Source organism: Pipistrellus kuhlii, unplaced genomic scaffold, assembly GCF_014108245.1.
Source record: "Pipistrellus kuhlii isolate mPipKuh1 unplaced genomic scaffold, mPipKuh1.p scaffold_m20_p_8, whole genome shotgun sequence".
Classification (NCBI taxonomy): domain Eukaryota; kingdom Metazoa; phylum Chordata; class Mammalia; order Chiroptera; family Vespertilionidae; genus Pipistrellus; species Pipistrellus kuhlii.
In genome coordinates, this window is record NW_023425584.1 from 5,600,332 (window position 1) to 5,617,547 (window position 17,216).

Genomic DNA, 17,216 nt, shown 5'->3' on the forward strand with positions numbered 1-17,216 from the left:
ACCAACAATACTTCGTTATTTCTAACAATAATGTGTAGGTAGCACTAAGAGATCATACTGCTATAGTAATATATGACAACAAAATTAATGGTTACCTTTAATGAACTTGGTATATGTTGTATGTTTTCGTTCAATTATTGGGTACTCTGTGTGAGAGACTGTGCCGAGTAATTTTTAAATATTGTCATCTTGAATGCTCACAACAGCCCTGAGAAATATGTCTAATTCATACTATTATCACATGGAGTTGGCAAGCAGGTGAGCTGGGATCTACTCCCAGGATGATCATTTTCCAGAAAGTGAGCACAAAGATACCTTCCTGCAGCTTCACATTCAGTGTCCTTGGACCAAATCATCCCCAGATTTCCCAGAAACGGGAAAAAGCTGTCCCATCCCCTTCAACACTTGCCTCCCCACCAAGCCACTCGCGATTCCCAGCTCTGTCACTAGTGGATGAATACTGACCTTCACCACCTCCTCTCCATCCACAATCTTCAGTTTCTCTAAATTCTCCTGCAGTAGGTGAGGCTTCATTCTCCACTTCAGCAAACCCAGCAAGCCCACTAGGACGGAGTGCAGACAGGTACAGTTACCATCACTGGATTTGTGCACACATGCACACACACACACACACACACACACACACACACATGCACACACACAGGCATGCACAGACATGTGGATATGCATGCACACAAAGGCTTGCACAAATACATATACGCATGTACACACACACACCACGCACACACACACACACACACACACACACACACCTCCCGATGGGTCCATTACCGTTCTGGGTGAGCTTTGTGGAGCACACTAGGGTGGAGATGGAAAACACATCCCGGGAGCTGACGGAGAGACCCCCAACACTGCTGGAGCTTCGACTCAGAGTGGCCCCCTTGTTTTCCATGTGGTGCCGATAGGAAGGCAGAGTCAGGTACGCACTGGCATCCTCCATCTTCTTGCTGTCCCCCTGGAAACAGTGCCTTATTTACTTCCCCGAGCCAAGGGCGCACACCCGCCATACCGAGCTTGCAGGGGCCACACACACATTGTCAGGCAGAGCAGCTTTCCCCACACAGGCAGGAACCCAGGTTACATTCATGGAAAGGGGGTGATCAGCCAGTTAGAGGCTCTGTGGACTTCATTAAGGGCACAAGGAAATGGCAGATTTCCCAGATAGGACATTTGTGTTCATCCTAATTTTTTTTTTTTTTTTTTGAGATCTTAAAACACATGTGCCCCAGGAAGATAAGGAGTCAGCCTGAAGAAGTAAATATTTGAAAGGCCCTGAGTCTGAAAGTCCGGAGATCTAGACCCTGTCCTACCACTCACAGGTCTGTGTCATGTTGGATACATTCCTTGTTCTCTGTGTCACCTTTCTTATGATTAAACTGAGGGTTCATCATGTTACCTGCTTCCTAGACATTTCAAGCAGAATAAATGGCAGTAGTGCTCAGAGTGACACGCACATGAGCCCTTGGCATGTGAAAGGAAAGAGTGGATGGGAACATAAGGAGCATTAGAATTCACGGAGCCTTATTCTAAACTAAATGTCACACTGAGTGCTTTACGTGCTTTAGTCCATTTCATTTAAGCTTCACAGCAATCATAACTGTCTGATAGAATACCCTCATTTTACAAATGAGGAAACCAAGGTTTAAGCAAGGTGAGTAATTTTAAAACTGACTGTGATGTGCACTCTACCCCCAGTGAGTTTGCAGTCTGTTGAGAAAGAATGGCTTTTATACCGAGAGCTACCTTGATATGCCCCAGATGACAAAGCAGAGGCTGCACGGAAGGAGTGGGTGGTTTTGGAAAAGTCAGAGAGTCTCAGAGAAGAGGATCATGTCATAAAGCCTTGATGAAGCTATATTTGCCTTGCAGACATCAGATGAAAGAGCAAAGTCAGCCGCCTCCGAAGTTGAGAAAGCCAAGACTAAGGGTCTAATGCCTATGCCCACCTCCTGGCCTTGCTGTTTCTCAGCCACAATGTTGCCTCCAGCCAGGAGCTAGCAGAGGCACCAACTGACACAGGGGTCATGGGAAAGCATGCAATACAAGTAAGGCAAGGCCTCCCACCTCTCCAAACAGTCTAAGTCTCACAATGTAAAAACAACACTGGCTGACATCTGTACCCTTTACACATGGCCCTTTCACGTGGGCCACCTCAATGGGGCCACACCATCACCACTGAGGACAAGGAAGCTGAGACTCACGGAGACATGTGAGATGAGTTCAGATCAGGACCCCAAATCCTACTCTTCCCCCATCAGCTACAGTGAGACATCTGTTGACTGTCATACTGGCCATCCACACAGCCCACACTTTGCATGTGAGTGTTCCATGTACCCACCATTGTCATATTTATATAAACTGTTTCATGTAATCCTCACAATCATTCACTGAGGGCTTGCAGATGAGGAAACAGAGGCCCTGAGAAATTAGCTTCTGTACAAGGCCGCCCAGCTGGTAGGCCGAGGTGTGTGTGGTCCCGGGGTCCCAGTTGTTTACCATGAATCCACCCCACCTTGTCCCCTTTGCTTCCTGCAGCCCTCTCACTGCAGAGTTGGTTCCAATTCACTGTACCTTTAGGACAACCAAGTCGTGGCATCCGTCCTGCAGAGTGGTCCCGTCTTCCTTCATCAGCTTCACGTAGGCCATGGCGAAGTTCTTCTCTCCTTTATCTTTAGCTGCAAGTAGCATTGTGAGTAGTGTGAGGTCAGGAAAGAGGAGGACACAAGGGCCACCCGGCTGCCCCCTCCTCTCGCCCCAGATGCCACTTGGTTGGTACTCACATTCCACGGATGACCGATGTCGAAACATGAATCGCAGATGGATCCTCTGCATGTCTTCAATGGGAACAGCCACCTCCGCAGGCAGAAACCAGAGCTCAGGAGACCATGCATTACACGGCCCTCCCCACTCCCCCAGCCCCCCACCCCCCAAAGGCAGCCTGGCCATTTACTGGAGAGCCCAGCATGCTCATTTATTACCACCCACCCATCAAGCCTGATGAACTGTAAATAAATTACATAAGGACTAGCTATGAAGAGAAAATAAAGTACCAAATGCAATCCATTTGGCAAATTGCAATTCCAGCCAATGAAAAGAGATCTGTAGATTACAGTGAGGGAAAATGAATCTCCCCAAATTGATATAAAAGCCTCAGAACTTCAGCACAGGGTTTGATGTGCCGCAAACGGCACACCACACACTCGCCTCGCTCTCCGCAGGAGTTCCGGGCAATGGCAGCAGGGCTTAGCAAATTAGCAATGGTCGTTAAGGGGTATGCTTGAGGATCCCCATTTATGAAAATTAATAAAAAGGCTGGAATCCAATAATATTTGAGTAAATCTCCCGCAAAGCCTACAGCTCTCTCCGTAATGTGCAATTCAGGCCTAGGCAGAGAAGTTCAGCGACCCGTGAGAAACCACTTTAGTGTTTAAAAAGGGACACATTTACATTGTACAGAAGACCATTAAAACCCAAACAGATGCATACTTTGGGGCACTTTGTGCTCCAGAAAATGATCATGGAGCCTGCAGAGATCCCCGTTTGGGTGTTTCAGACAGAACGCAAGACCTGAGGGCCTCATGGGCAGCTGTAGTCCCCTCCATTCTCTCCTGCACGCTGAGTGGTTACTATAAGCGACAATCTCCTTTAAGTCCCTGCAATTCAAAGAACCTGTGGCCCTCATGGGGCAGTGCCTAGTTATACCAGATGACCTGCCCAGCTTTGGGGTCACAAAGTTATTGAACCAGGGGAGTGTCTGACTGTGCACAAAGTTTACAAGGATGAACAAGGAGATATAACTGGGTTGCAAGAGAGCACAGAGAAGAGACCCAGATTCCACCCCCCCTCACCCTCCCCCCCGAGTCCTCCACCCCAGGGAGGTACCTCTGAGCCTCAGATTCGTGTTTGCTGCTATTATTATAATTTATTATTATTACCTTGACTGTTTCCATCCACCGTGGCTGTTTGACTTGATAGTACACTACGGACCGATATTCACTCATAGGCTTGTCCCCTGCTCCCACGCAGATTGCATTCTGACCGAAGAGGGGGAAAAGAGAGAGAAAATTCTACAGAACTGCCCTTTTCTGGGCTTGGGTAATTTTGGCCCCTAAGCCTAGGCTGGCCTTAGGATCTGGGAAAACGCTGCCTCCTGCCAGGTAGCCACACAGCCTTCTACATTACAGATGTATATGCATGTCCCCAGGCCCGAGGTGACAGCTGCTTAACTGCAGAAATCCTATTACTTGCATTCTGGAAACCTCGGGAGCGTGCCAGGGCGGACGCACAGGCTCTACTGGAAATGGTGACGGGTCCCAGAGTCCCTGCCCGCTGCTAGTCTGATTAATCCTATTTGTTTCCTGAGTCTGACTGTGTACAAAGTTTACAAACAGGCTCCGGTCAGTCAGGCAGTTGCTGTGCTGATGGATTTCTGATGCCATCACACCAAAGTGCCCGAGGGAGCTAGGAAGGGGGAGGGAAGCGCTCAGGTTTCAGACAGACAGGAGCATGAGGGGCTGAGGCAGCCCATGGTTAGGAAGCATCTTCCAGGTACCAGGCCCCACTGAACTCTGGGTTACGGGCATGAGTCAGATATTAAAGCTGACATGAGGGTTCCATTCAATGGAGGGATCATTAGATGAGCAGACATATCACTAAGCAATGTGATGTGATGACAGACACATGTATTTGCACAGAGAAGAGGCACTTGAGTTCCAGCTGAGGACTCAGAGAGGATCTTGAAGAAAGATTCCTAGGCTCTGAGCAGAAATGCATGAAGGATGTTCTGAGCAGAGTGAGGGCAGAGCAAGCATGACTGTGTAAACTATTTATTCCTTGCCATAAAGTCACCCTCCAAGTAACAGAGATTACCTATCCTCTTTTTTTTTTATTTTTTATTCTCACTCAAGGATATATCTGATCTTTAGAGAGAGAGAGTAAAAAGGAGGTGTTGAGGAGTGGGGGGGAAATAGATGTGAGAGAGAACATCAACTAGTTGCCTCCTGCACATGGCCCAACCAGGGCTCAGGACTGAACCTACAACCAACGTCCATGCTCTTAACCAGAATAAAACCTGAGCCAAACCACCAAGGGCAATAGAAATTACCTCTTTATGGAGTTTGCCAACCACTGATTCTCCCTCTCTGTTCATTCTAGTTATTCGGCCACCAAACAAGATCTAAGCCAAGATCACCCAGAAGGGGCCTAAGTGGGGTTCTTATACAAGAGCAGCAGATTTTAACCTCCAGTCTGCAAAGATTCAGGGATGTGAGGATTGGGTTTGCAGTTCCAAACCCCAAAATTGCAAAACTGTGTGCCTCTGGGCATTCATAGAGTCGGAGATTCCAGGCCTCTCACCAGATTCTACCAGATTCTCCAATAGATCCTTGACACCAAGCCCTCCTCCCAGGGTTGAATGACCAAGCAGGCTGCGTGTGGGCCCTGAGACCCGTGGGGAACAAGTTCACCCGTGGGAAGGAGAATCCTGCCCCTCTTGTGGCAGAGTGCCCACTCTACTTCAGAGCCACAGGGGAAGAAGGAGCTCACTTTAATATTGACGGGTTGTACTTGCAGCCGAAGTGAGTCTATTTCAAAGTAAGGATATAGTGTCATTTCAGAACTTACCTCTAAAAACAAAAACAAGAGCCTAGAAGGTTTGACTACATGGATAGAGTGTCAGCCCAAGGACAGGAGGATCCCGAATTTAATTCTGATCAAGGGTATGTACCTCAGTGGCAGGCTCGACCTCAACCTTGGTCAGGGCAAATGCTGAAGGCAATCAATGGATGTCTCTGTCACATCGATGTTTCTCTCAGTCCCTTCCCACACTCTCTCTAAAATCAGTGGGGAAAATATCCTTAGGTGAGGATTAACAATAAATAAATAAATAAATAAATCAATCAATCAATCAATAAATCACAAGGATAACCGGAGAACTGGAAATAAAGGACACACATCTCTTCTACTTCTCACAGGAGGGAAGCCTTTCAGAAATTCTTGGGGCAATAAACTAAAGCGTGCTTCCAAGCTTTTTCTAACCCTTCAAAGAGTGCACGTTGTCTAGCATTGTGCCAAGTCCTTTACACACCTGACCTCACTTATTTTAATCCTCATAACCACCTCTGATAATTGCCATCATTATCCCCATTTCACAACTGAATAAACTGAGGCCCTGAGAGGTTAAGTCACTTGCCCACAAGTAGCAGAGCTGGACTACCTCTCAGACCCTCTACTCTTTGTCCAGTGTTCATTCTAGAACAACCTAGAGGCCTTCCAGCCACCCAAGATTTATATTTGGTGACATTTATGGGCTTAGAATTTCTGTAGCTCCAGTGAATTCCATCTAGCTCATAAAATCTAAAGATACACATCTATCTCTGGTGAAAGTAAAACTGCTGTATGGCAGGCAACGAAATCCCACAAAACTGTCCTGCTGATGAAAAAAACATTTTTAAAATTTTATGTATTTTTTTTTTCTTAGAGAGAGAGGAAGAAGGAGAGACCTGAAGAAGAGGGAGAGAGGAAGAGAGGGAGAGAGAGAGGGAGAGAGAGAGAGAGGAAGAGAAGGAGAGGGAGAGAGATTGCTTTGTTGTACCACTTACTTATACATTCATTGGTTGATTCTTGTATGTGTCCTGACCGGGATCTAACCTGAAGCCAACATTCTAAACAACTGAGCTACCCATCTAGTGTCTCTGATGATAAAAAAAAATGTTATTGCCTAAGGCTGGAGAAAAGTCTCAGTATTATTCTGAGAAAGGCCTACGACCTTCAACCCTTCAGAGATAAATTGGACATTGCCTAATGTGTCTAGAGAGCATCGTGATTGGTCCTGAGCCAGTTTTAGGGGAAATAGAGATTGGTATATGTCTCAAGTAAGCCTGTTCAATAATTTTCCCCAATGCCTGCCCCCAGGACCCCAGTTAACAGTCAGAAGGTTCTGGTGACTCCATTGGCTAAGCACCTCTGAGCAGGAATCAGGAAGCTGGAGACTTTAAGGCTGAGTTGGCCTTGGCAGGCACACTTCAGCAGGAGGGACCTCAGACTCGTACACAGGCCCTGTTTACCTCGTAGGAATCACCTAAGGAACATATGTCAGCATGGGTGGGAACACGCCAGAAAGTGTGCCACACCAATGAGGCCACCTCCTGGGGAGATGCCGATGAGCATCCACCAGGCGGGAGTCAAGCCTGGAGACCGCTCTACCTTTCCAGGAAAGTGGCCTACAGTAATGAACACCTATTATGTAGATTACCTCGTTTGATAGTCACAGGAATAAGGTGCCACTGCTGGCCTCATTTGCTGGCAGAGAATCTTAGGTATGGAGAGATCATGTAACTTGTCCAAGGTCATCCTGCACACTGAGCTGAGCTGGGCTTTGAGCCTGGCTGCCTGGCCCCAGAAGGCATAGTATTAACCACTACACACACTGCCCCACACACCCTACCTCCCACCTTAAGCTGGTCAGAAGAGCAGAGGTTTCTCAACTTGGCATCTGAGCCTTTTTTGATTCCTCTTAGACTTGCCTCAGGCATCACATTGGATTGCCCACTTGAACCCCCTGGACTCATGCCCAGGGCTTCACCCTGGAGTAAGGACTGCCTTCTCTTAATGTTTTCCTTCTTGTTACCGAGTACTGCATACCAGGTGTCTTACACCTACCATTTTGTTTAACTGGAAATCTTACAAGAAGGAGCATTATTCCTTTTTTATAGACAAATAAACCTGCCCAAGATCACACAGCTGATAGGAGAGGCTTGGATCTGAACCCTGTATGTTTGAACCCAGAGCTCACCTCATCAGCTTCTCTGCTATGGCCCTTTCTGAGCAACATCATTGAGACCCCGAAGTGAGCCAATGACAAATATACCCCACTCTGACCTCTGGCCCCACTCCACCAAGGGCCCTGTGCACCTGGAGCAGGAGAAGTCCGTATCCCTAAAGGGGCCGTTCCCACAGGAGCCCAACAGTGTAGACAGGAGTGTTTGAGTGAGCCACCTGGCACTTCATTAGGCAGTAATATTTATTTCTGCAAAGAGAGAAAGGCAAGCCTCCCACAGGCTTCCTTAGCAATTTTCAATAGTCAGTCAACTGAACTCCCCCATAACTTCCCTAGCAGATGAAACTGCAAATTATCACCACGACCCACGGCTGCCTCTCCACCTCAGCCCCAGCATGCGTGCTCCCGTATTCATCTGTGAGAGATGCGTCTACGCGGCCTGGCGGGGTATGACTTGAAAAGGTAACAGAGGTAGAAGCAAGAATGGTTCAGAAAGAAGATAAGACACCTGCTTCCCTGTTAACTGCTTCTTCTAACTTGTCATTCGGCAGCATTGGAGGCAAGGGTATCAATGGTTTAAAAACTGAAGCTGAGGTTGAAAAGTTCTCCAACAGGTAGCTGGGTAAAAGTAACTTCAAAAGCGGCGGTCTATACACTCGGGGGAATGCAAATTCCCTTTCAGATGAAAACCCTCTACTCTTCCTTTATGTTCCTGTCAGCAGCGTGTCTCTCACTTATTTTATTTTTCAGCAGAGTTTCAGAATCCAAAAAAAGAAAGTGAGTTAAATGCCTGTATTTTGCTCAATTAAATATTATTAATTATAAGAGCCAGTCTTTATGAACAAAAATGCAATTGTGGGGATTTCCTTAAAATTAAAATAGATTTTGATAGAATTGGTTACTAGCCTCATGTTAAAATGAGAAATGACTTGGATAAATTTTTAGATGGATAGAAGTCACAGTAATATGTGTAAGAGGACCAGAAACCTGGAATCAAAACTCCCTCCTGTCTCATACTAACCTCATGACCTTAGGAAAGCTGTTTGGCTTCCCTCTCTGTAAACATGGGGTAATAACAGCAATGGCAATGCATCATGCTTACCGGGGCACCTGACAGGTTGCTATGTCTCTGTAATGCTAGTTACTCATAGGAAGAGGAAGGCAAAATCTGCCCCAGGCGAGAGCAGGTGACTTATTGACCTTATTGACACTCGCACCACCTCCCACTGTGCTATTTGATCGCCTGCTGCGGCCTGGGAGGAGCATTTGCCCAGGCTGCCACGTCTGCTGAGAGCAGTTTTATTTTCAGCTGAGCGTTCTGGAAGGAGAAAATGAGACACAAGACCCCCCCCCCCCTCCCACACACCGGACACAGCTGCTGACAACCTTAGAGGAAATGAAGTAAATAGATGTAAACACACATGACAAATATTGCAGAGGACATATGCTGTCTAAATATTTATAGCAACGTGCTTTGCATTCTTGCATACACTCGGCCAGCCCTCTAGAGACCAATTTACTAATGAGACTTTCCACCAGAATTGGGCTGAGCGCTGGGAGTTGGAGCAAGTGTTGGGTTGTCTGTGTTGAGCACATCCCGAGTCTCCATCAGCCTAAGGCTCTGTATTTATTGATCCTTTTTTATTTTATTTTTTGGCTATGAATTTTGCTTGAATAAACCAGCTCGTGTTACAATGAGAATAACATTTTAACTGCATAAGGCTAACCTATGGAGTGAGGCCAAGCAAAAAGAAAAAGAAAAAATAGCAGTCATGAAAGGAGAGGAACAGGCATTGAAGAGCTGCTTTGGTGTAAAGAAATAACAACACCAGATCTTATTATGGGCTACTGCACCAAGCTCAAAGGTGTAGGTCACATTACTCAACACCATCCCTAAGGCAGCTGGCATTTGGAGAGCAGAATCAGGGGTGGGAAATGTAAATCTTTACTAGCAGAGGTACCCAAGGGGGAGGGGGGGGCTTGTCACCCAGAGCAACAGCAGGGGTCCTTACAGACAACGTTTTGCCATCCTCGGTGCACACACACATGATCACTTCCATGTTTCTCTGTGTGGTCTTGTTGTACTTGTCAAAGTCGCCTTGTAGGAGAGTGATGTAGATGTCGTTTCTGACATCCCCTGAGGCAGAGGGAGAGAGAGACAAGAGTTGGAGTCTTTGCAGCTGGAGGGCGGCTGATTAGAGAGGAGAACAGGGTGGGAAGAGCAGGAGTGCTCTTGATATCCATTAATGAAATTAAAATCAGAACTGCAAGGAAAAGGCATTTTACCTTGCTGGGGAGGCAGGAGCAATGGGTAACAAGGGGATGGAGGAACACTAGGCAATCAGTTGCAAAGGGGGGGTGGGGGTGTAGGATGGTCAAAACTGGCCATGTATTTCTCCCCATTGAAATCATTTAATTTTCATCCTCTAGTGACACCTTCTGGGAAGGCAAAGGAAAGCTCCAATTGAACTGATCCAGGTTCATTAATAGCCACCATGGACACTCACAGATCTTTTACTCTGAGGAACATTGCTCGTGTGTCCAAGGAACACAGGGCCGGGGATGGGGAGTAAAGGATCTTGAAATGAGGGCAAGAAGAATTGAAAGGGAATCACAAGAAACTGAGGTCTCAGATAAAGCAGGCATGAAGGACATACAATATAGGCCCTGGTAGCTGTGGAGAGAAGGGAGGAAGTCAGTGAGAACAGTCATGGACACAGGTTTAGGACAAAAAGAGAACTTTCCAAAGAATCTCATGTAACCTCAGTTATCTTCCTTTGACGACAGACACATTAGAAAAATGTTCAAAGTAGTGGTTACTTCTGGAGACAAAGATTTGAGGGAGCTTTTAATGTCTCACTTTATACCTTTTTGAGCTATCTGAACATTTTACAACAGGCATGAAGTCCTTTGGTAATAAAAAAATAGTTTAAAATTTTAAGGAAATGAATATTCTCCCCAAAAGAATGGACTTACTCTATATGTAGTAAAATAGAAAAGATGTCTATGCTAAATAGTTAAGTGGTGGAGCAAGTTACTTTCTATATAAAGAATATGAAGTAATAGTGTATAAAGCGTATAAAGTACAACCCCACTTGTGGGGAGAAAGTGCATGAGTGTATTTATGTATTTGTGTTTAGTATGTGAACACATAGATTCCTGTAGACGCAAAAATTGTTTTCAGTGGTTACCTTCAAGGAAATTTTAGAAAAAAGCAGTAGAAAAGGAAGGAGTTGATTTTGTAAAAAGAAAAGATTCAACCAGCCAGACCCCCATCCACCCTGGGGAAAGGCCAGACCTGGCATGATGATCTCGGGGAAGCCCAGCTTCCTGGCCACCACAGTGGTCCTGTCCACCAGGTGGGGGTAGTCCTTGCGGATCTGAATGATGTCCCCCACGAGCATCTTCATGGTCACCCAGAGGCCTGGAAGGGAAGGCTCACCATGAAGAGCCAGTTTCTTCAAGTCTCACCCTCCCACCAGCTCTCCCGGGGTCTCCTTCTGAAGGAGAACACTGAGAGCAAATATCTGGAAGCAGACCCCAGGAACCGGCATCTCCAGCTCTGAATCCCATCGGTTACTTCTAACAACATCAATGCCTGTCAAACGGCCCCTCCTCCTAAACCCTGCCTTCATAAAGGGTGTGATACCATCTTTCTCACAGAACTGTGGGAAAGACTAGATGAAATAAGGGTACATGTTCAAGTACTTGGCATATAGGAGATAGCCAGAACATAGGAGTTACTCTCTTCCTTTGGGCACTAGGACACGCATTCCAGTTTCGGGAGATGTGGTTTTCATTCCTGTGGCTCACACGCCCCCATTCTTTACAATGGTCTGTCTGGAAGGAAGGCTTTCTTTCCCAGGGCTTAGAATTTTGACCTGTTTGTTGAAGAATCAAGGGCTCCCAAGCCAGAGTCAGGCCCAGTCCGCTTGGCGAATTGGCACTGTACCTTGCCCTCCGCTGTCTCCTTTGAAGGTTGTGACTTTGCCCAACAGACTGTGCAGGAAATCATTCTCAGCTGTCACCCTGCAAAGGCAAAGAACACAGACACTCACAGGAGGCCCTCATGCGGTCCCCAACGCAAAAGGGTGTGGATTAAGAGAACAGAGACAAATGGAATATCTCTCACGGGTGAAAAGGAATGAAGTGCTGCTTTTCTTCGTCACTCTCTGCTTTTCCTTTGATAATGTCTGTGATATCCATAACTGGAAAAAAAGAAGAGAAATGAACAGTGTAAGTTCTCCTGCACCCAGGAAGGGACAGCAATGGGATGAGACTATAGAGCAGAAGGCTGGGGCAGGAAAGTCTAAGAGGGCAAGTGAGTGTCGGACAATACACAGGTGTGTTACATGTAGCACCTGGCCACTCGCTAGGCAAAGTGGACTGGGCATCAACAAGCCAGGAAGCCATCTGGGAGAATGTGGGTTAGCGGAGCCCAGAAGAAAGGGTCAGAGCAGTGACCATGGAATGAAGCATTTGGCTTTGGATTGGACGTGTATGTATTGCCCGTCTGCTGTGCATACGGAACCCGAGAGTGGTGACTCGCTGTGGGATCTGAGAATCCAATGAGATCTGTTCACCCTCTTTTCATCAACACGTGCACAGCACAGACACATAACTGTAGGAGCTTTGAACCCTGTGATTCCAGAGGGGTCCTGGATCCTCAGAAATTTCTTAACTCAGCCACTGAAGGTCTACAAAACCTAGGTGAAGAGCTCTAGCATTAGAGCAGGGATATAGAAATGATGGGGCTGAAGGGAAGCACTTAAAAAAGCTAGTCAGGTAGAGCTAAAATCCTGGTAACATGACATACCTTCAACACCCCAGGCCCTGGGCAGGAAGCCCATAAAATTGTTTGAGTAATAATCAACCAGTGACTAAATCTAACTCAAGAGATGAGTTACAGAGCCGAGAAAATGAGGGGAAGTGTTATTTGAACCTAGCCAATATCTACTCTCTCCGATTAATACACCCTCTTGGTCCATTCTCCATGAGCAGAGTTTGCCTGGAACAATCTCTCTCTGGCTCCAGAGTTGTTCATATGGCCTGGGCAATCAGAGGACCACACACCCCTGGTCAGGGTAGACACTCTGGAGATGACAACATGACTGTGTTTAAGCTTCTGGGGTTTCTGCTGAAACTAATGGAGAAATTTCCCCCTGGATTGCTCAGCTGGATGCAAGCTTGGAACCGCTAGCCAACATTTCGGAAACTAATTAGAAAGCCATCTTTGGAATAAGGGGACATGGGAGCCGAGAGACAGAGAGATGTCAGTTCCTTTGAGATCCTGGATCCAGCTATGCCTGAAGCAATCTATTTCTGAACCTTCCAGTTACACCAGAATGCTGTCACCTGAAACTGAAAGAGAGGTCAGGCCACTTGTACTATTATTGCCAGAGGGCAAAGGCACATTTTGAGGTGAGGTGGAAGGACCCTCACGCCTTAGCAGGAACACTGTAATGTCAGAGGTGAGGGGCCTTCTTCCCTCACCCCCTCTCTTATGTGAAATCAGAGCATTTTAAAGCAGATCCAAATCTCTCATTTTTCAGATAATGAAACTAAGGGGAAAACGATTGCCGCAAATCCACTAGTTAGCTTGCAACACTGCCAGGTTAAAAATAAATAAATAAAAAACAGCTTAGAACAAGCTAACTGGTTCCACTCCACCACTCTGCAAGCACGTGATTCCTGAAGGTCAGAGTGTGAGGAAGTAAGGAACCAGAAATCCTGGGTTTAGATGTATACATGGAGATTATAAATGGTACATAATTAGAAATTTATAATCTAATAAAAAAATAGCATATCCAATTACTGTTTCCAGGGGTATTTAAATTGCCTTTTAAGAAAAAAATATGCTCTAGTTAAAACAACGTGGGCTAATTAAAAGAAAATATATTAGGTAAATAATAGTACAAGTGACAGTTAAATCCGTATCATAAAAACCACACAAATGGGACAAGAACACTAAAATCTAGGACCAGAGAGGGCGAAGGCCAGGGAAGGTGGGGAAGGGACCTTGTTCTCAGCAGCCTCCCGGGGTCACACGGACTCTCCAAACATCCACTCCCATCTGCAATCACACAGGTGATGGGTGATTCATTCCGTGTAACTGCATTTCCGGTCCTGAGTCGTGGTTTGTTTTTTTATTCAATGACTTGCTCTTTATATTATAATTAGAGCCCACTCATAGTGTTCTTCCTTTTTCTCTGTCTTGAAGATCCTAGGCACCCACTGCATAGACTGCGCCCTACTCCCAACGCTCTGCTCCAGACATGAGGATCCCATTATTCATTGCCTTCATCATAAATCTGGACTTAGTCACTAATACTTTTTATTTAGCCACCAGAAATGTAAGTATGAGTGGCTGTATGGCATAACTTTTTTTTTTTTCTGCGTGGGGGGGAGGGAGGTCAAGGAGGAGAGGGAAGAGAATCCTTTTAAAACGCAGCCATATAAAATGTGCACCCCAGTGAGAGTTAATGGCTTGTCGTGTGTCATTACCTGCCACCCCAAAGGGCCGCCTCAGTCCCTGCGTGCACTTCTTCGTATTAGTGTCCTTGAGATCCATCTTCCCAACTCGGACTATTTGACAAATCAAGTAAATTTTATCCCTGTTGAGGTCTTTGTTTCCAAGATCCTGTGGGGAAGGAAATGAACAATTACACATCAGGGGCCTAATTGGGAAAAAGTAGAAAGGGAAACCAAGTAACAGTAAGTCCTTGAGGACAAGTTTAGCACTTAGTATTCATGTTATACTCATACAATGGGTCCTGGTAAAGGCAGAAAACCAAGCTCGCACACCCATTTCACAGATGAGAAAGGTATGTGTTGGGAAGGAAACTGGGTGACAGAACTCTGGTGCCTGGTCCATCTCAATCTGACAGGAAGAGAAGTCTAGAGGTATAATATCCGCTATACAAATAGGATCCTCTGTATGCTAGCTGGGGCCCCCCAAAACAGCATTTGCTACAAATGACTCCATCCATTTCATCAATGCTAAGCACCTGTCAAGAAAAAAGCAAAAGGAAAAGGGGGAACCCCTCAGTTCCCATTTCCTTGACACCTAAAGTATGTATATCACTCAGGGTTGGGTTGTCATGACACCAAACAACCCCAATATCACAGAGCTAATAACACAGCAGAAGTTTCCTTCTGGATCCAGCAATAGGTCCACTGAAGATGAGTGGATCTCTTCTCTGCTCACTTCTTCACTCTGGGCCCTGGCTGATGGATGATCTTGTCACAAAGGTGCTCCTACCCCTCAGCAGAGGAAAGGAAACTGGCACCCAGGACAGATGCACACCACTTCAGCTTTCATTTCATCGGTGAAAGCGAGGTGTGTGAGCACACCACCTTCAAGGAGGACAGGGATGTACACTCACTCAGTGTCCAGAAGGAGACCAAATCACCCACACCAATGTCTCGTGCACATGCTAAGTGTCACATGTCATTGTCTTTACTGATCCTTGACAATTTTCAGAAGTAGATGCTATTATTGCACTCCCATTTTATAGAGGGGGAAACTGAGACACAAAGAAGATAAGGAGCATCTCCAAGGTCATGCTCTCAGTACTTGGAGACACTGTCCAGTCATTCTGACTCCAAAGTCCAAAAGCCTAACTTCCACAATACATCTCACCATCAGACTGGCATGCAAGAGGAAAACCCACTATGACCACCTTAGCACCTGACTAAAGACTCAAAACCAAAAGCTCTAGTGTTCCCAGGACCCCCTTCCAGCTGGAGTCAGCTGAAGAAGGAACATCAAGGCATGTTTTTGGCATCAGAGCAGAGAACCCTGGGCAAGGCCTCACTAGGGATAGCTGCTTGTCCTCCAAGCTAAGCCGCATGCAGGCATATGCACTAGGTACAGCCTGCCAGCTCACATCAGAGCCAGGGCTCGGGCAAAGCAGGCATCCCAGCCTCTCACTGTGGCTGGTGTAGGAAGAAAATGAGGGAGGGTACAAAGTCTCTGAGAACAAGACATGGCCCCAATATGGTCCATCCCTTTCTGCTTGGAGGCCGTGATGGTTAAATGTAATGCATCCACTTGGCTAGGCTATGGTGCCTAGTGGCCAGGTAAAACACTAGTGTAGACATTGACTGTGATAGTATTTTGTATGTTTGTTTAGCTGTTACTGTCAGTTGACTTTAGGTAACAAAGATTACCTTCCATAATTTACTTGGGTCTCCTCTAATCAGTTGAAGCCCTAAAGAACAAAAACTGAGGTTTCCAGAGAAGTAGAAACCCTACCTCAAGACTGTAGTATAGAAATCCGGCCTGAGTTTCCAGCTGGCTGGCCAGACTTAGAGATTTCAAAGTTGCCAGCCCTCATAATGGGGTGAGCCAAATCCTTAAAATACACCTATCTGACCATATGTCCTATTAGTTCAGTTTCTCTGCAGAAAGCTGACCTCTACAGGGGCTGTCCTTGCACCAACTGAAGGCATGGACATCTGCTTTCTCATTCCCCAAAGCCTCCAGGCCGGGCAGGGAGGGAGGAAAGAGAGAAGGAGAAGGCTTTCAGTCTAAGGATGACCCTACAGTCATTTGCATTCCTGCCTTGCCTCATAGGCGACCGAGGTTGAGATCCCAATTATCTCACATCCAGATGGTTGGACAGCCTCTTCCCTGGCCTGCCTGACTTCTTTTCTCCAGTCTACCCTGAAATCCCCATACAAGCCCAGATTTAGAAGCCACATTTATTATTTCATTTTCCCCCCAACACTGTTAACAGCTCCCTAGGTCCTACCCTATTAGTGCTAATCTTCCCTGGCTGACATGAAAAGTCCTAGACATAATATGTTTCCAGCCAGCCTATCCAACCGATTCCCCACTATTCTCCACAGGTAAGTACTCTATTTTTGTAACAAAGATTTCTTTATTGCTCCACAAACACACAATGCTTGCTTTCAACCTTGGATCTTTCTTCCTAAGCCCTCCGTCCGCACCTCTACCTCAAATGCTTACGGCTTATTCCTCTATAGAACCAAAGCCTTTCCATCCTCAAAGGCTCAAGTCTTGCTTCATTTATAATGACCTTCATTCCTAATTACTTCTCTTCTTCCACTGTGATTTTTCAAAGCTTTGAATTGGTATCTTTCAGAGCTACAGAGGCCCTAGCACCTGAATGGTTTCTTCTTAGGTGTTAGGGATAAATTATCACTCCCTTCCCCCCATTTCATACGTTGTAGTCCTAAGCCCACAAAACCCAAAACATATTTGGAAACAGATAATTAATTCTCTCCAATAAATTTAATTTTAAAAATCAGTATTTTTTTTAAAGAGGTGATTAAACTAATCTGAGGTTATTAGGGTAGGCCCTAATCCAATATGTCCTTCTAAGAAGAAGAGATTAGTACACAGGGAGTAGATGGCCATCTGTTAAGCCAAGGAGAGAGGCCTCTGAAGGAC

The 17,216-nt window shown here is 46.1% G+C and overlaps 1 protein-coding gene across 3 annotated transcripts in view; it reads right to left on the bottom strand.

The window, feature by feature from the left end:
- Positions 1–17,216, bottom strand: part of DOCK2 (dedicator of cytokinesis 2) — a 355,728-nt gene that overhangs the window by 295,251 nt on the left and 43,261 nt on the right. For all 3 annotated transcript variants that reach the window (XM_036423739.2, XM_036423738.2, XM_036423737.2), the window contains 10 exons: positions 14,303–14,438; positions 11,931–12,006; positions 11,751–11,827; positions 11,097–11,222; positions 9,811–9,935; positions 3,957–4,055; positions 2,802–2,874; positions 2,593–2,696; positions 793–976; positions 466–563 (listed from right to left, as the gene is read on the bottom strand). In XM_036423739.2, coding sequence (XP_036279632.1) covers positions 466–563; positions 793–976; positions 2,593–2,696; positions 2,802–2,874; positions 3,957–4,055; positions 9,811–9,935; positions 11,097–11,222; positions 11,751–11,827; positions 11,931–12,006; positions 14,303–14,438 — 1,098 coding nt within the window. The remainder of the gene's footprint in view (positions 1–465; positions 564–792; positions 977–2,592; positions 2,697–2,801; positions 2,875–3,956; positions 4,056–9,810; positions 9,936–11,096; positions 11,223–11,750; positions 11,828–11,930; positions 12,007–14,302; positions 14,439–17,216) is intronic.